This window comes from Serinus canaria, chromosome 6 (genome assembly GCF_022539315.1).
Source record: "Serinus canaria isolate serCan28SL12 chromosome 6, serCan2020, whole genome shotgun sequence".
NCBI classification, from domain to species: domain Eukaryota; kingdom Metazoa; phylum Chordata; class Aves; order Passeriformes; family Fringillidae; genus Serinus; species Serinus canaria.
Window position 1 is genome coordinate 9,156,987 of NC_066320.1, and position 19,653 is coordinate 9,176,639.

The 19,653-nt window shown below is 42.5% G+C and overlaps 1 protein-coding gene across 1 annotated transcript in view; it reads right to left on the reverse strand.

Annotated features, from left to right (window-relative positions):
- The window catches only part of CHAT (choline O-acetyltransferase), a 29,869-nt gene extending 14,857 nt beyond the window's left edge, over positions 1 to 15,012 (reverse strand). The window contains exons 1-6 of the mRNA XM_030241302.2: positions 14,950 to 15,012; positions 10,333 to 10,524; positions 8,332 to 8,450; positions 6,848 to 6,901; positions 5,114 to 5,294; positions 3,923 to 4,100 (exon numbers count right to left, since the gene is read on the reverse strand). Of these exons, the coding sequence (XP_030097162.1) occupies positions 3,923 to 4,100; positions 5,114 to 5,294; positions 6,848 to 6,901; positions 8,332 to 8,450; positions 10,333 to 10,524; positions 14,950 to 15,012 (787 nt within the window). The remainder of the gene's footprint in view (positions 1 to 3,922; positions 4,101 to 5,113; positions 5,295 to 6,847; positions 6,902 to 8,331; positions 8,451 to 10,332; positions 10,525 to 14,949) is intronic.
- Positions 15,013 to 19,653: the final 4,641 nt, after the last annotated feature.

The window sequence follows — 19,653 nt, forward strand, 5'->3', positions numbered from 1 at the left end:
CAAGGAACAGCAGGGTCTACATGGGTTTTGTCTTATTGTATTAAAACCCTCTTGTCTGTCCTGTCTCTGATCTCTAGCTTATATTGCCTACATCACTTGAGGAAACATCTGTGGATGAGGTTTTGAGGTTTAAGTTTTGAGTGTGGTTTTGCCAAAACCATGGGTTGTCATGTTACAGTGCTCTCCTGTCACTACTGTACTGCTGAATAAAATGGGCTTTTCTGGAACTCTTTCTGTTTCTTTTACTGATCCTGACACGCTTATGCGGTTGGACTACTGGGGGTATTTTTACCTGGTCCTCAGGGCTTTTCTCCTTATTCATGGTGTATTTATGTGTTCTCAGTTTCTTTGTCTAACTCAGAAATATTACAAAGGCTCAGGGTTTGTTTGCTTCTGAGGACCAGTTTGAAGCATAGGAAATATCTAATTGTGACCACTTCTTACAGTTCCTCATTGAAAGAAGAGAAGTGTGTAACCTATAACAAGAACTTGTTTCATTTAAAAACATATAAAATAATTAATTGCTGTTATATGGTTGTCAACAAGATCAAAGGAAAAAGGGCTTTCAAGCATCAACATAAAATTCCTTTTGCTTTTAACAGATCAGCTTTCATCCTCTGGTTTTCCTAGATTTTAGTGTGAATGTAAACTTGTTTCAGGATGTTCTCAACAAAAGATATCAATTCAGATTGATTAAAACTTCTTTCAAGTCTAGGCTAAGTTCAACAAATACATGTTCAATTCAGAAAACTATTTTAGCTGAAAGAATGGAAAAATATTTAAAATTAAACAATTATGATTTCCATTTGAAATATGGGGCCATTTCAATATGTGCATGTTTTCAAGGTTTGCAAGTATGTAAAGTGGCTTGATTGTCTGAAAGATCGGCATTTTTCATAGTAAGAAATAATGCACCTTTCCAGAAGGAGTAACATAGGTTAGTCAAGAGCTAGAAAAAACCCAGACATTTGTTACCATCCAGGTTCATTCTTCACATGCTGAAAAAGAAACCAAATATGCAAGAAATTAAAAATGTGTCAAGAGAAGGAGAGGCAAGTGATAGCACTGACTGAGAAGGAAGACGGGGAGCTGTGGCCTTGTGCAGGTTATGGTAAGGTGCTGCCTATTGCTGTTTGGTGGCTCCTGCAAGGCAGCATTAGCAGCTGGGGCCCAAGGGACAGAGATGGTCAGTCTGACTTCTTGCAGGCTCCCTGGGGACCTGGGGGAGTGCAGAGCGTGTTGTGTCCCCTTGCCAACAGAAGAGTCCTAGGGAAAGCAGCTGGAGCACCTGCCAGCTCCTAAGAGGCTTGAGCCAAGAGATTGTGTTTGATGGGGCGTGCAGAGAGGTTGCTGCCCAGCAAAAAGTGAACACCAGTGTCTCTCGGGAGTGTCTTCAAAAGCATTCAGAAGCTTTATAAGAGAGAAGACACATCCCTGTCCACTTGGCTGTAAAGCTTTTCTAGTGTCTCACACTTGCAGGGCTGGCTGTAATTGTGGTATTTTTTTCATTGATCTGGGTGCATCAGTACGAAGGTTGAAAAGATCCTTGTGAATGAAACTTGCCTGGTATACATCAGCTTCTGGTGCTTGCAGACAGGCATCTTTGAGGGAAAACAGCCTGGATAGTGATTTACAAACTGCTCACAGCTTGCTCAGCATTCTGCTTTCCGCTGTTTGATAGGTATATATATATTTCATTGTGGCTGCTACCACACATCTTTGACAGATATGAAGCCCTTAGTCTGACATATGGCTTCAGGATATCTGGAGTCTAGGTATTAGAGTGAATAAAATTAAGCTGTGCCAGAAACAGAGAAGCAGGGGAAAGATGCCTTTACAGAAGGAAACAGACATATCCAGAGGGCTGATGAAACACTGAAAAATTATCATGTGAAGCAGGCAATAAATTGCATGAGAACTCATGAACCATGACTTGGGATTGAAAATATCTGCAGGAAGAGCTAAAACAAAAGAGAGTCTGACCAAGCCTAAAGCCTGCAAGACATTTCTTCCTTTCTAATGCACAGTTGCATTGAATTGGCCAACCAACTGTTAGCTAGTTGGGTTTTTTTAAATATAGTCTTAGAATGAAAAATATGAGAAAGCAGTTTTGAATCAAATTCAGATGTAGCATGCATGGGACTGTAGCCAGTCACTTCATACAGAATTCACCTCCTGTACTTAGGAAGAGCAAGCTAGTTCCTCAGCCTGAAGACAGTTACAATTCTGAGTGTGTTTATAAATCAGTGATGGCTGGGTTTATTACAATATCTTGGACATTTTCTCTCATAGAAGACCTGTGGTCTACTTGCAGATCTGTGCAGGCCCATGGATAAAACTCCTTCATAGCCTCTGCAAAGCACTGCACATGTTTTCTGTCCCAAAGCATTCTCTCTTGCCCTGCCCAGCACAGATCAGCTTGGAGTGACCCTTTCACCCACATTGCTTCCCAGGTTCTCTTATTTATTGTTGCAGGAACATTTCACCATCACAGATAAGAAAGGAAAGGGCTGTTAATGATCACATACCCATGTGTAACAGCAATGCATTCACCTATACAGAAGGGTTGTGCTAACATGAATGGTCTGGGAAGGGATTCCTGCTTAGATTAGAGAAGGTTCACATCATGGTGCTATGAGAGTTACTAGTGCAGAATCTGGTTTTTTTCAGCTGCCTGAGTTGTTTGCCTTCTGATTAAAACTAATATTTTGGGAAATGCCAGGCAATCTAAAAACACTGGAGAAGGTTTTGCTAGTTTTTATTGATTTTTCTTTTTGTTTTTCTTTTGGATGATATACGTTAACAAAGATATTTTTGCTGGAAGTTTCAAGGCATTAACTGTTATACTTAGTATGGCATGAAAATAAATGATTAGGTGTTCACCTCAATTTTCATTAAAGTAAGTTATTTTTTAGTCTCCTCCTTTAAAAGGAAATGTTGGGAAGAAGAAAGGAAAGCTTAAAGATGAAACTAATGCTATATAAAATTGCTGAAATAATGGCCAGGACTCTCTGTGTGTGTATCTGTACTAAGCTTTATAATCCCAGATAAACTTGAATAAGAAAAGGGGAATTTTCCTTAGGTAATGGTAAATTTATTTTTAGATTATTGGCAACTCTTGTGTATTCCAGGGCATTAGTAAAACAGCAATATTTTGTGTGGCATTGCTGAACTGGATATAAGGAGATGAGTTAATGTTTGCTTCTGGATGAAAAAGTAAATACTTATTGCATGTAAAATGGCAAAAAGAGGGCATTTTTATCACTTAGCCTCAGGGTAAAATACATAAGGTGTGATGTGATGTGATAGAGGTCACTAACCCCACCCTTTGTTTTCATCTGTTTCCAAGTTTGACATTCAAGTCCAGAATCTGAGACAGCTAAATGCTGCCTGTTGGAAAAGAGAGAGAGAGCAGTCCCCAGATAATAACTGGTGCCATCTTTCCTAGATAGTTAAGAATTGGTTGAATCAGCCCTGGTACCTTCTCCATTGATCGGAGAGAGTACACAACTAGATTCAATAGGTGTTTAACTTGCAGCTGCTTTTGTTGGATAACATCAATAATATCTAATAGTTGCCAAAAGCTAAGAGGATACATCACTCCTATTGGTACAAAATGGATATAAAGAAAGAGACAAATCACAAAATCTGACGTAATGTAATTTATGCAATGAAAAACAAAGAATGGAGTGAGAGTTATTACATGGCATAACACTTAAACATACACAGCCAAAGGGTCAAGCTATTTCTGCTGATCCCCTGGCAACACACATCTTACAGGAGTTTCCTACTGCTGGAAAAATTCAGCAGTGGGGTTGCACATTCAGTCCTGTGTTTGCTGTGATGTTTGCTCTCAGCAAATAAAGGCAGTGATGGTGAGGAGGAAGATGATGAAGAGAAAGCTGGGGTTGCTGCAGCTAACCTTTCATAAGGGTCATCCTGGCCTCTGCCCACTCTGTTCTTCCGTCTGTTGTCAGCAGGCCAATTGGAGGCAGCATTTCCTCTTCATTCTCTGCCATTTTTGCTATCTTTTGTAACTGAGTGAAAAGATCTCCCTCACTGAGACGACGGAAATTAATGACAACATCCAAAACAAAAAACTGCAAAAAAATTACAGAAGTCAGAAGATCAGTCAGAGGTGGGTTGGACCCTCTGTGGTCCAACATTTTACTTTCACCTGGGTAGGTGTTGAGATGCTGAAGTCCTGCCTGGAGAGCCAGGCCTGCATGCAATGCACCAGAAAACCACTGGGGAATGAATGGCCCAGGGCTCACCTCTCCTGTGTTTTAACACCAATGTAAGGCCAGTTGCCATAGGGGACTTATATTGTGTGTTAGACTCAAATAAAATACACACTATTTGAATAAGCTTTAAAAACGTTGGAGAGATAAAATCAGACAGTAAGTAAGTAATTTTCATGGTATTATTTGTTTAAACATAACCTAGAGAATCTAGAAAATTTCCTGTGCTTCCTGGAAAAGCAGAAAGCACTTCACTGGAAGCTACTTCCTCATTCCAAGAGCACCTACAGGCATGGCTCCAGTACTGCAAATAGACAAGCTGTGCTATAAGTACTGTGCCCAGGGAACAGACTCTGCTGCTCTTGGTAATTACTGGTTGGGGCAGATTCACTCTAACACTTCAGTATTTCTGCCTGCACCTGTGCTAACTTCTTCACTCATAGCTTAGGGCCCCTACATGGTGTCTATGCCACGCATAGGTGTGATGGTGGTATAGTTGCCATGAACTTGACTGTGCCAATGCTTGACTGTCCATGAGAAGGGCATTTCCAGCAAATGCACTCTAATAGGATTCTTTTTTCTCAGTGGTTTCCTCCCTGTTTATTAAACATTTTTGTTTGAAAGAGAAAGCAAATAAATTCTGCCACATTCCTCCTTTCTGCATCACTGTACTTGGAACATAATGTGGGCCAAGGACAAAAATGCTGCAGAAGCATCTTTTAGAAATATCAGCAGCAAATGCTTGGTAAGAAGTGAGCTCATACATATCACACTAATTGCATTTCTGAACAGAGATTAGATTAGGCTCTTTTGGAGTGAATTTAAGCAAATTAAGAAATATAGAAAGGTATGAAAAAAGAAAACAAATTTACCTGATTGTTGCAAGCAACAATGATGTGCTCTGGTTCTGGCATTACATTGCTTTTCTGGGCCACGAGGGTATCTTTGGTAAGTCCTGGAAGACGATAGGAAGAAAAGAGTCCATAGTATTGCTTCATGCAGAGAGGATGGCCAGACAGCTGTCCACGAGAAAAGTCAGTAGGTAAAGCATGGCTGCAGAGAAAGAGAAAAACAAAGCCAGAGGAAAAGAGGGGAGAGAGACAGAAAGGAAAAAAATCTTATCTGTCCTTTGTTCTGTTACAATTAGATCAGGTATAACACAAATTGAATAATAAAATGAGATTACAGTATAAGGGAAATAGATGAATTCCCATACCAAAGTTAAATACATCATTCCTGGCAGCTTCATGCATATTCATTAAGCAATTGCATTATCATCCAGTGGAAATGGAAATAGCAGGTCACAAGCAGCTTTGCAATGTGCGTGGGAAGCCTGACTAGTTGGGACCCCAGAAACCTGGCAGGACAGAAGTCAGCAGAACAGCTGGCAAAGACCAGTACCTTAAAGAAAGGTACTGATGAAATTCCCTGCAAATCACAGCAGTCATGTCCTGTGCTCACTGGTTAGAGTGTGTGTGAGAGGGCCTTGCTTGACAAACAGGAATGACCTGGGCAATACAGTGGGAATTTCTGTTTTCCACAGGTCCTCATTTTTGTGCTAATTTTCACTTGGACCCGTGGAGTAATATGTGCTGAAAACCTATTATTTTTTTGTTTGGAAGGTAGGTAAAACCAGCATCTCTTTAAAAGCTTCTTTAGTGGCCAGGGGAAAAAAAAAAGAATTATCACAGTCACAAATATGATTATGGATTGTAAAATACCCCACTGACACTGCAGCAGGAAATAATGGTTCTGCTTGTCAGGAGAGAGGCTGCAGAGACCACAGGAGGAAGAAAATCTTACAGTGCAGAGATTTTCCTTCTGCAAAAGAGGACTAAGCTTCCAACTTGTCAGACAGAGGCAGGGGTAAAAAAGCAGGCAAGGAGGTTTACTCTCATGCAGCTTATGAGGGGTAATATTTTAAGCTTATGAAGGGTAATAGTTTATCTTTGTTAACCATGCCTTTAGAACCATTGTAGTACTAAACCAGGGATATTTACTTCAGTTCCCAACTCTCAAATTCTCGGTATCACTTATTTCCTTGTACAGGTGTATAATACATACATGATTTGAAGAATCATGTATTTCCTCGGTGTTTTTATTCAGAAAGTAACAAGAGCATAAGTAGCTTATTTTTATTAGCTACTGAGCCAGCCTTTCTGTGGTGGGACTCCCCTCCCCTGCTAGGATGTGTTGTTGCTCTGGGTGCGAGGGAGGTGGGACAGTGTTGTTGTAAGCGGAGAGTGCCAGGAAAGGTGTGCAGGCTGTGTAACCACAGTGCTGCTGCCCTTTGGGTGTGGGGAGCACAAGCTTCCTCTTGTGTTCTCAGTAACTCTGTTAGGCAAATTGTCTGTGCCCTTTTGGGCTGCACTGTGCCTGCCAGAGTGATGACTGCCAGCCATCAAAAAGGATCTTTCTTCAATCTGTTACACTGCAGAAATACAGCAGAAAGGGCATAAAAATTGCTGAAGAACTTGCCCTGAAGCATGCTGGAGCCCCAGCCCTTCCCCATGGTGGAGAGGTGCAATACAGCCCAGCTTTGTACTGAGAGCTGCCTTGAATCAGAAGCCCTGTGGATACTCAAGCTCTCCTTCCAAGCCACTTACGTGTCCAGTAAAGCTTTGTAGTCTTGCACTCCTGAAATGAGATTGGCAGCAAACCTGCAAGTAGCAGAGAGAAGTGACATCAGTCTTTTGTCATTTGGCAACACTGGGCTGTTTCTGGGAGACAGAGGAAAGCCTGGATGATTGATGACACGGCATAAGGAGAGAAAGTCTTCTGGCTTGGCAAGAAGAGCTCCCTGCCCCCACCCAAATCCTAAATTAATTCATGTCAAGAGAAATATGAAATCCTAGAGACAGTCCCTTCAAATGGTTAAACAGACTACCACAGGAGGAAGCCTGAAAGTGCTTATTTAGAGAATGGGAGCAGAGACTGAATATTTAATAGAATCCTCACATGGGTTTCAATATCAATACTCATAACCTGTCCAGTATTAGAGTACTTCCTGTCCTAAGCAGATATCCTTTTTGCAGAGCTGTGGACAGGTGTATTTTTCCCTGACATTGTTCATCTGCACTGTGTCAGAATGGGAGGCTCTGAGAAAAATATTTCCTTGTTAAAGCATGTGCATTAGAAAATGCAAAGTGTAGGTTTTTTGAAAGCTGTGTGCACAATAAATTGAGTCAGTAATGAATGGAAGCATTTATAGTTATGTTTAAAGTAAAGTAAAAAGATACATTAGCTGTCTATGCAAAATGTTAAAATAATGCATATTTGTTTCAAGGTTCTGGCTGTTTTATAATAGCATAAATTCACATGCAGTTAATTATTTCAGTAATGAGCAGCTAGAGAGTGCTAAAAGCAAAGAGGAAAATTGCACTATATGAAGGTAGATTTTTACTGTTTTAAAAGGAAGAATGTTTTGGCAATGGCTGAAGAATGGAATCCTGTTTTAAGGGTGTCTGGAGAGGTATATTCTGTGCTTGGCTACATGCTTACTTTCTCACTTTTTAAATGATAGTAAGTGCCCACAACAGCTCAAAGTAGAAAGATCATTTCAGAGCTGGGACTGATGGGCCTGAAGGAAGCAGTGTTCTTGGGGAAGAATGATTTCAGAATTCTTATTCTTAGATCCCCTGTGTTTCTGGTGCCCTTTTGTGCATCTGAGAGGGACAATTTAATGCCAGCGTGGCCTTTTCAGTTTGCAGGGTGGCTACGAGTCATAGTGAAGCCATGTTAAAGATTATTTCCCTTGAAACTGTGTGTCAGAAATGAGTAGGTTTTTTTTTTCATTACGAAGTGGTTTACTTGAATCACGAACAGTAAAAAGCTTTGTAAATATTCCTTAAAAATATAAATCCCTTGGTGTTTTTTTCATGCAATGAATGTAATAGTAATGACATCTTTCTTTCTGAATATCAGTATGAGTTACCCCAGAAGCACTGCCCTCAGTCAGCCAGCCTTGTAGGAAATCACTTTAATGGCTACAGCCCTTATTTTTTAATGAAAGTTGATTGTCTTTTTGCAAAAGCCGTACATTTAAAATACCCTTTCATTTAGCAAAAGCTGCAAAGTCGTAGTACATTACCTCAGCTGGTCATTTGCATCCTTGAAATGCTGACGAGCAAAGATAATTGCAGGGCTGGAATTGACTGGAAGAGCCAGGCGGTTGTTGAGGTACATGTCATCCAGCCAGTAGTTAAACACCTGAGGGAAGGGGACACAGTGTCCTAAAGCTGCCAACAGCACACAGAAAAGCAGTCTGGGGTGAGGGGACAGTGCCTGTGCTCCTGGTGTCAGCCACGGGCTCTGATTAATGGAGCTGCTGAGCATTTTCAGTCTGGGCTCTGTGACCTCAGCTCAGCAGAAGTCAGCCACAATGCCATAATCCTATTTCTCAATCAATGGCAATTTACAGTGTGTTCCATTAAAAACTCCACAAGCTCCAGATTGTGATGCTTTGGGTATTTTTTTGTTTGCTTTTCTCTACAACATGTTTGAATACAACATGTTAACTCTTGCACAGCAATTAGAATATGTTTAAGAGAGGGACAGGCTTTTACCAGCGATGGCTTTTCTCAGGGGGGTCTCAAATATTTGTGAATGATGCCAAGATGCTCCATTGCTTAGCATCAGATATTGTCCTGTAGCAAGACAGAGCAGGAGAAGAATTTCCCAAGTCTGATGGTTCAGTCCTGCAGAGAGTGCCACGTGGATAAGGCCCCTGGAGAATTCCCTTTGTGTCCACTGACACAAATGCAGATTGCTGATTCTTGACCCAGACAGACACACATTAAATTTCTAACAATTTTTTTTGAAAACACATATGAACAGTAACTGCATTTTTTTATGTCTGAGCAGAGATTGAAGAATCATTATTTGGAAAATGGAGGCTTTCATAAAAAGATCAAATGGCCTTTCTTAGAGGGCAGGCTTTGCATATGGTAACTATAAACAACAACAAAATTATGCAAAAATAATTACAAATGCATGCATCCGTTGAAAAAGTTTTCCTCCGAGACATTTTATTGCTGTTAGAACAGATGCTTCCCCCACAGTCTCTGGAGTCTTTGGGGGAACATGCTAGAGATATACTCCTGGCAAGTTAAATTCCAAATAAAACCATTTCTAATTTACCTTAAGAATCAGGTATTCATTTTAATAGCCAGTATTTAAAACTGTCACAATTTCAGAAAATGCTTATGCATCCTTCCTCTGTAATTTTCATGCTATAAGTGTTCAAATGAGCAGTTTTCTTCTGGAATATTATTTCTTATCAGGAATGCTTTTTAAATCCTGGTTAGTTTAGCCACCACTAAGTTCTGTGGTCACAATATGTAAATAAGATTGGGCAGCATTTTGTTCACAAATTAAGCACTGCTTTTAAAATGAAAGCACTGACAGCACTGTAGCCTTTTCTCCCAAACTGTAGCAGCAATTTGATGGAGTTTTTTTTGTGTCACACAAAAGGGAGAACCACAATTCACTGACATCAGTAACAAGCCTGTAGGGTTTCACTGTATCCATAGAATAATTTTCCTTGTTGGAATGGAAGGACTTCAATAAAACTCTAATTTTCAACTGCCATATTCTAACACAGTTAATAAGGGCAGGATGAACTGTGACTTTGTGGAATGGTAAAATCTACTTTAGCTGTGTCTTACCTAATTTGCCTGCCTTGGGAAGCAGAAGCTGAACTTTTGTAAAGGCAAAGGTCTCAGCATGGTCTGTGTGATAGATGTACATGAATATACAGGTATGTGCATATTTGGCAAAGTAACTACACTGGTATAGCATGACAATGAATGGCAAATAATAGTTCAATTTTAAAAGACTAATTCCTAAAATGAAGTATTCCATTCCAGAACAATTGGAGTGGATCAGAACTTTGTGTAGATGGCTGTGACATGGATTTTGACATAATTTTAAAAATCTAGCCTATTACATCTGAAATATTCCTTTGTCAGAATGACCTCTGTTTGCATTGACCTGCTGAAAGAAAACAGTGATTGCATAGAGAACATCAGAAAGAACTTGTAAATATGTATCATCAAACACAGTGATTATTTTTTCTACTACATTTGCTTACCCAGTTTATTGTCTTTTCACTTCTTTCCTCAAGCATTTTCTGCAAGGATTCCCCCAGGCCTCCTGCAATTCCAAATTTCTCCACGATGGCCTTGGTCTTTTTAAATTGCTCCTCTGGCACCAAGTGTTTCATGCACTGTAGGTACATGCGTAAGGTCTGTTGCAGTGGTGGAACTGGAAGTTTTGGCACTTCCTAGTCATTAAAAATAAATATATATTGGTGAGTAATTCTACTTGTTTTCAATCTGTCCTCTTTTGTTTTCTTAGTTTTTTTCTTTTGTTGCTGATTAATAGGTTACATCCCTTTTAAAATGAATTTATTCTGTTTTAGTTGAGAGGCCTGACTACTACAAATGTACTGTTTGTAGGCTTTCAAATGGATAGAGCAGTGGACTACTGGAAAATTATCAAGGACACTATTGACACTATTCCTTGGTAAAAATTCTAGAAATCCTAGGACAAAGAGGCATGGTGCAAGCAAATATCCTGAGCTAAGCTCTAGGAAATCTGCAAATACATTAAAAAATAGTAAAATAATATCTTAATGTATTTCATTAGTAAAGTTGTGATTAGCTTTTGGTTAGTAAAACCATGGGTTAATACTTGTCTGGTTGGTAATATGAATGGTAATACAATGATAGAAGTAGAAAACATGCAGGTCTACCTGTTTATTAGTACTGATTACGTACAGTCCTCAATAGGCTTGTACTTTGCCAAACCTCTGCTGTCTGGAACCCCCTGAAAGGCTTGATAAAATGTTTCCATTTACACTTCCTTTATCCTTACCCTGTCTGGAGCAATAGTATTGAGGAAGAAAAGAGCTCCATGCTGTCCATGCAATTAAGTTTCCTTTGGTTTTAAATGTAGAATTAACCAAGTGAAGGGTAATTAGTCATTTAAAAGCCAGGGCAATTATTGGGACACACAAGATTTTGGACCTGGTTAGCATAAGAGATGTGATCATCAGGAGGCCTTGGCAAGAACAAACAGAACTTTGAGTATTAAATAATGACTAACTGAAGACTAACTGAATCAAGACTGACTAATGAAGACCAACTGAATCAAGACTTATCGAAAATGACATCAAGACTTCTGCAAGTAAGTGATGCTGTAAAATATATCAGTTTGTTTATGCGATGATTAACCCAGTCATTGTGGTAAAAAATTACTAGCCAGAAAGTAGTATATAAGCATATGTAGTCCACAATTAATTTGGATTCTGACCAGGTCCCAGTCTCTCTCCATTGCTGATAACTGGTGCTCTGCATGAGGAGAAGGAACAGCCTATCTGGCTGCAATCGGTGAGCCCCTGGAACTGATCGTGATGATGAGAGAACCATGTTTGGGCCAAGCTACCTTACCGAGGAGCCTTAGAGGGTATCACAGATGCAGATCATTTGGCATTTCTTAAGGTTCCTGATGTGAAAACCCTTAAACAGTCCTTCATAAATATCAAACAAGGTCCACAAGAGCGCTATGTGCAGTTTGTGGACAGATTGAAACAAACACTGGAGCAAGAGAAGTTATGAAGCAAGAGAAGTTATATTCCTTGAATTGGCCATAGAAAATGCCAATGAGGATTGTAATCACCTTTTGAAATCTTTGCCTTCTGAACCTGAGCCCGCTTTACTCCAAAAGATACAAGTGTGCAACCACCTGGGAACAGTACAACACAGCATGGCAATCATCTATCAAGTGATGGGGCAAGGCATAGCAGATGCTTTTGGTGCCCTGAAATTAACCTCTGGAAAGCAGCTGGTTTGTTTTGGCTGTGGGGAGTCTGGACACATTTAAAAAAACTGCCAAAAAGCACAGAAACCCAAAGCCCCAGGTATATGCTCTTGCTGTTGGTAAGGCCCTCACTTTGCTAGTCTATGCTGCTCTAAGTTTCACCAGAATGGCCAGCCTTCACAGGGAAACTCATCTTGGAGTGTGGAGCAGCACTGCACGATGGCACAGATCCCACAGCTGACGCAGCAACCAGGAGCAACTGCCAACTTCAACCAGCCCTGCCCCTGCCCACTGGACAAGTGTCACTGACCTATATGCAGCCACCCCAGGCAGCACAGGACTGGACATATCAAACAATATCACAGTTACATTCATCTGTTCATTTGCTTCCCACAGGAGTTTTTGGACCACTGGGACAGCGTATGCACGCTTTGATCATAGGCAGATCATCCACCCCTCCTGGATAACAGGATTGTTTGTTCTCCCTGGGGCTATTGGCTCTGACTCAGTTGGGAAAATTAAGATCATGGCTTGAACCTCCCAGCTGCCCTGTGCAGTCCTGGCTGGGAGCCATATACCCCAACTTGTACTTTTTCTGGCAGCACCCCTATCTGCACCACCGATAGCTGAACCAGAGGGGAGGGGGGGTTTGCTTCCACAGGGGCAACACAGATCTTTTGGACACAACGTACCACATCTCAGTGTCCCACATGCCAATGCAAAGTAACTCCAAAAGGCAAGGATGTAATTTTAACAGGACTCCTTGATACTGGAGCAGTATTTATTTTTACTTAGTATAAGCTGATTGTTTTTACTTTTATGTTTATTGTTTTACTTTTATGTTGCTTTCATAATGAGAAACACACATGTAATTAAAAGGGGGGGGGATATAGCTCCTCCAGAACTTTACACTAATATTTACACAAAAAAAATTAAAGCAAATCAAATCAAATTTGATGCCTTACCCTCCTGAAGCACCCTTGGAACCCCAAGAATTAGAGCCCCTGGATTCTGTGAAAATGGATTTTTTGTGTTAATTTTAAATACATAGAAAAATCAGTCTAAAAACTTTTAAAATGTTTCTCCCTATCACCCTGTGTATAAGAATCAAACCTTTTGGTGCAATTGCACTTCTTGCAATCTTTCTAAATCCAGTAATGCCCTCCCTGTGGCTGCCATTAGGAATGTTTTTAGTTTATAAAGATCAAGCCTGAACCTTTAGTGGCTAAGGCTTTTTAGCTAAAAGATTCTTTTTAATATGGGTATGTATGTGATGATTTTCATAGTAATTGTATTAATCATGATATCTTGTTTCAATGTTTGCAGAGATTAATTAATAAGGCCATTAAAGGAGTGGTTTTTGTTGAAAAGAGAAGAGGGAGATATTGGGACACACAAGACAGATGATGGACTTTGGACCTGGTTAGCATAAGAGATGTGATCATCAGGATGCCTTGGCAAGAACAGACAGAACTTTGAGGATTAAATCAAGACTAGCTGAAGATTAAATCAAGACCTACTGGAAAAGAAAAGTACATCAAGACTTCGGCAAGTAAGAGATGTTGTAAAATTTATAAGTTGGTTCATGTGATGATTAACCCAATCATTGTGGTAAAAAATTAGTAGCCTTCCTAGAATGGTATATAAGCATATGTAGTCCACAATCAGTTTGGATTCTGACCAGGTCCCAGTCTCCCTGTCTCTCTCCATCGCCAATAAGCAATTATTGGGGCAGTGGGAAAACAAAGCAAGGAGGTAATTCATGGATGACTGGGAAGTTGCAAGAGGCTGTGATGCTTTAAGTGTGCATCCTCAGGGAGGGAGCTGTGTCACCTAGTTGAGAAATGGTCATCTAATGCAGCTATGCTTGTCCATTAGTGATTAGTGTAGGCCATAAACTTTTGGAGGCTTTGTTTTTCTAATTTGATTTTTGCCCATCTCCTAAACTAGGCAATATTCAGACTTTTTTGCTAGTTCTTGCTGTAATGGACACTCATTTTAGTAGGATTGCAGTGTGATTTTTGGTTGGAAGAAAGGGTTAGCAGTAACCTGTCCCACCTGCTGCTCAGAGTTAGTCCAGTGCATGCAGGGAGGGAGGGTGTGGAGGAAGTGCTCTGAACTGGCAGGGACTGGGTGTCCTCTGAGCTCAAGTACCAGCTCTGCCTTTTGATATCCACAGAAAAGTCAGTGCTGCGTTATGTTCCCTATCTGGAAACCAAAGATTTTAGATACTCATGAAAACTGTCATAGGGTTATGTGTTATTAATGGAAATGCAAATCCAATTTAGCCTACAATACACCCAGAAATAAAAGAATGGCAATTGTACAGTTTCAAGCCATGTTTAGTCAAGACATATTTCTTCTGTCAATGATTTCTTGGTCATTGGAAATGGATGTGCTAACTAGTATTTCTTTTTGATACCAGGCTTTGGCCCTATCTTTCTGGGTAAAGTTCCTGTGCAGTTCATGACTCTGCTTAGGAAAAAAACCTGGAGGCTGACTATTGACAGGCATAGACCCTAGCACCTTCTAAACCAGTCTGAAAATGAATCATATATATTAGTTTGATAGTGCTGTACTAGCATGAATAATTTCATGCCACCTCTGACTTTCTGGTATAAAAATATTTGTTGTATAATAATATTTAATTTACTGTAATTCTTCAGAGGATGTTGGGAGAAAGAGTTTATTTGGATATGAGAAGCACTGTTGTTAGATCAAGGTTTCTGGCTCTAAACTGTTGCAGGATAACTGGTGTTCCATGAAATGAAGAAACTGGCTCTAGAACAGAGCTTGGGTTACAATGATGATATTAATTTACAGAATTAAAAGTTATTAAGTCATCTTCTTTTTTTCCCTTTTTGTTTTCCCAGAAAGAGTTACTTACTCTTTCATCTTTACTGCATGTATCTTTCTCGTTCTTCTGCATGTTTTTTTCTAGGTCAGGCATTCCTTCATTTCTTTTGGTATCTTTCGTTGAGGGCAGAAATTGAAGTCACTTGGGGGCACTTATGGAGCCTGATGCCTCAGTTCTGGAAATAGAAAAGATTTAAAATCCTGTCAGTACCCATTATTTATAACCAAAATGTATGAGGGGAGTATTCCCTGTGCAAACACATACAGTAGCTTCAGAATGCAAACCTAAAGAGAAATATAAGTACAACATTCAAAGTAGCTAAACTGAGCCCTGTGGAGATTGCTCTGACATTCTGTTTGTCTCATTTTGCTATAAATTTATTTTTTCAGAACTATCTAATGCTCATAAAAGGTCCCTTCTCAGCATGGTTGATTTTGTCACTGTAATTTACTTTGCAATTTATTGTGGCAGAATCTGCATGCTTTGTATTACTGTTACATGTTAGCTGGAGGAAAGAGGGGACTTTTCTTTGAATGTACTTATGTTGACACAGGTAATAGTAATGTTGCAGTTTTCTATATTAGTATCTTATATTTCCTCCCCTTACCACTTTATATGAAAGCACCACAGCCTTTAAATGTATTTTTCATGGCATTGCTCCATGGATACAGTGAGGTGCCGAGCTAGAAGATGCAAAAAGGAGCTTGATGGAGATGTGCCTTTTCCCTCTGCAGCCTAGAATCTCCCAGGGTACCAGTGCTTTGGGGCATAGGTCTGGGCTGGGGGACCCTGTGAGCCTGCCTGTGAAGGCTGTGGGAGGACTGACAGGGGTGCTGTACCCTGGGTTTGAGCTGTTTCGTAGAGCAGTCTTTCAAACAGCATATACCTATCCAGGGAGATGGTTTAACCTGCTAAAAGTCACAGAAGTAATCTGTGACAGAGAAGTACTCCTACTCATGTCTCTCTGGTACTGTACTTATTCTGGTATTCATTTCTAAAGATGCCTCTCCACTCCTTTTCTGTGCAGGAATAAGCTATCTGACAAGCATATTTCTTCTGATATACTAGGGACCACACCAAGTAATTATCCTTTAAATATGACAGTACAAAAGTACAGCTAAAGCAGAGAGAATTTTTTGTGTTCAGTCAGGTCTTGATGGTTTAGAGGTTTTTTTTGGTTTTTTTTAAATTACTTTGGACTATGTGTATGCAAAATACAAAAGAAAACATGTGTTGACTATATAAATTTTTTTTATGTAATCTTTGGAATTATTACATTCAGGGCACTGAAATTATTTCTACAACAGCTTTTAAGAACAATTTGGATCGTACTCTACCGTGCATGAAAGTGAGTTGAAGAGTTTTGTTGAGCAATAGGCAGAGATGGCCATGGATTATTCCTTTACTGAGGAATTAGCTTGGCTTTTGCAGCCTTGCAGCTTCAGCATGGCTCTGCCAATGTGTATGTGGTCACTGACACCTTGTGTTGATCCTGTCCTGCACTGGCTGTCACTGGGGCCATGTGCTGTGAAATAGGTTGTATAAGGTTGAGAGATGTCCCTGGGGCCCTGCAATGAGCCACACAGCAAACTCTTGTTGATCTGTCATCTGCTCACGATTTCAACCCAGGTGAGAGATAATGTCCCTCATGGAAAGGCCACATTAACTCACTGCACTGCTCCACTCTCCCTCGTGCTCAGGGCTCATCACTTAGCCATGCACTCTGTTCCTAAAACACAGGTTCAAAGCACCTCAAATAATGCACATCCTGTAACTCTTGGAAGACTGTTGGCTTGCCCAGTTATTTGTGGGCTGGCCTCAGCCCCCTACCTGCATTTAAAATACAGAGCAGCCATTTTGTCTTTAGAGCCCCTCAAACTGTACTCCCTTAAAGGAAAAATCCTGCTGGTATTCTTTTTGATGGGAATTTTGTTCTTTCTTTCCTTATGCTTTTTTGTCAAACTGCTATATAGTGTCACGCTGACTAAAAATCTCTATTGGCTCAGTGTCTCTGGGAAGTGCTACTACTAACAGCCCTGCATATCTGTAAAAACAGTGTGATAAAGAGTTTGGAGGTGGAAGCCTGAACTGTGCTTTTCTCTGCTGCGGGGATGAACGGAGGCTTTGTCTCTGGTTCAAGTGCTGACAGCTTAGCATCACACCCAATCCTGTATTTGCTTAATAAAGGACAAGAAAACTGACACAGGAGAATATCCTTCAGAAATTCAAGATGACTTCAAAGTTGCTCACCAGAAAGCTGTGAGGTACATTGTCAAAGTTATTAGGTGAAAAAAAATAATCCTAGCTGTTTTTATTTACAGCTGGCTTAGCTGGAGGGCCAGGGTGAGCAGCTTAGCAGGGTGGCTGCAAGTCACAGCAGGCTGGGGAGCCGGGTGGCCTTCCCCACAGCTCAAAGCAGCAACTCAAATCCATAACAAAAGGCACTGATCTCTCCCTCAGCAGATAGCAGAGGAGGACTAAACTAAGCCCATGCGCTTATACTTGAGTTCTCCTGACATGATGGACTCGGGCGGCAGCTTGCAGTAAACGGTGTTGTTGGGGCAATACATTCAGTCCCCATCCGTTCAACCTCACTTTCAGGGTTATCAGGAGGATAAGCTTTAAAGTTCTCAGGAACCTATGCCTGAAGTTAAGAGGAAATATGCGTTGCCAGGAGTACACGTGTGAAGCGCGCACTGCCGCGGCAGTAGACATTGCGAGCGGAGCCAGGAGCCGCCCTGTCGCCGGCCGTAAGCTCCCCGCGGGCCATGGCAGCGCCGGACCCAGGGAGGGCTCACGCTCCGCCGGAGGCTGCCGGCACGTCCCGAGACCTTCCCAAGCCTCAGCCCCGAAGGAGCCCTTTCCCTCCCGAACCGCCCGTCGCTGCGGGGCGCTCGGGCGGCGGCAAAACGGGCGGCCCCGTGGGTGCCGCCTAACCCGCCGAGTTTGGCGAAGGGAGCTCGCCGGGGTCCGCTCCGCGGGACCCACCGCCCCCGCTCCCGCTCTCCCCGGCCCCAGGCTGTCCCGCAGCCGCGCCGTCGGGGCAGCGGCAGGCGCGGGGCGCGCAGCCCGCCGGCCCGTACCTGCTCGTCGGGGAGCTCCGGAGCGGCCGCCGGGCGGGCTCTGCGAGTCGCGGCGGCTCTGTCCAAGGTACCGCCGCCTCCTCCGCGGCCAGGTCCTCTCTGGGTGGGGGCGTGCGGAGGGCGGCCGAACTCCGCCGCCGCTGGCTCCTCCCCGCCCCGCCCGGCCTGGCCCGGCCCGGCCCGGCCCTGCCCCACCGCCCCTCCCGCTGCGCGCAACAGGCGCTGCTGCCCGCCCGTTGTGCCCGTGCCACTGCTGCGCCCAGGGCCGGCCTGTCCCCTGAGGGCGTGCGGCGGCAGCCGGGCACAGCCGGGCTCTCCGGAGCTCTTACGGCAGAGGCAAGGGCAGCCCCGAGGGGCTGCTGTGCTCGCGGACCCGCGTTGCCCCAGGGGTTTGTCGCCAGTGTCTAGAAGTGTCGCCATGGGCCATCTGCGGCTCCTGAAAGCTCGGTGGCCGAACGGCCGGGCGGCGCTGCCAGTGGCTGCCGGCACCACGGCCGGGAGGGGTAGAAGCCGCGACGGGGCGGCAGCGGTCCCGGGAGGGGCCCGGGTTCTGCAGGAGCCGCCATGGGGCCGGCGGCAGCGCGGGCGGCAGCCTGGGAGAGGCTCCGCTTTTGCCGCTTACCACAAAGAAGCGGCTGCGGTTTAGGGAAACGGGTCTCACCTCTCATCACGGTGGCCACTGCTCTTTCGCCGAACCCCCGTATCAAAGCGCCATCCCGCTGTCTTCATGAGTTTTGCGCCGCCTGAGCAGCGACTCGACCGCCCCGGCGGGAGTTGCGGAGTCGTGCGTTCGGCGTAGCTCAGCGGAACCGACCGGCCGCTGCTCCGCGGCGCCCAGATCTCCAGGGACGGGTGGGAGCCCTTTAATAGGTGCTATGGCCGCTTGTAAATGTCTTTTCACCCATCTTGCCATTACTAATAATTATTTTTGTTTCCTATTAAGCTAAGAATTAAAATAAACGATTTTATTATCTATTAAGAGAAATTTATAGGGCAAGTTGTGCAGTCTCGTTCCCTTGTGAATGGATCGAAGGTTTCCACTCTTCGCAAATGTTTGAATGAAGTGTTTCACGTATCTTTTGTTTTTGTTTAATCCTTGTCGAGTCACTGAGGTGGCTGCCTTTTAATTCGGGCAGTATTTAGCACTGAGAAAGGCACCTTCCGGTACTATACCTCTAACTGCTGGTGATGTAATTTTTGAAATATTAGAAAACTGAAATTTATTATTGTGGGGAATTAAAATTGAATTCATGTGAGAATTCAAGGAACTGTTTTTAAACAAGCAGTAGCAGCGTTGCAGCGCGATGTTGTTTGCTCAAACCCATTATGTTGTGAAGAATGAATGAGAACATTTTGTACTGGGGTTTCTCCTGTGCCATTTTGGTAGCTAGTGAGAATTATGCTCTGGGAAATTGTTAGTTTAGGGGTTACACTGAGCACAACCAGCTCCCTCCCTCAAGGAGCCCTCAAAAACAAAACAAAAGACTATCAATCCCCTTCAATTCTGTTTATTCAGATCATATTATTCTTGTAACTCTGACTTCAACATAATACAGCATATTGCACTTACCGGAGAGCAGCACAAGAGAGAAAAAAAGATACAATATTTCAGTTTATTCCCAGGGAAGAATGAAATGAGACAGCTGTTGCT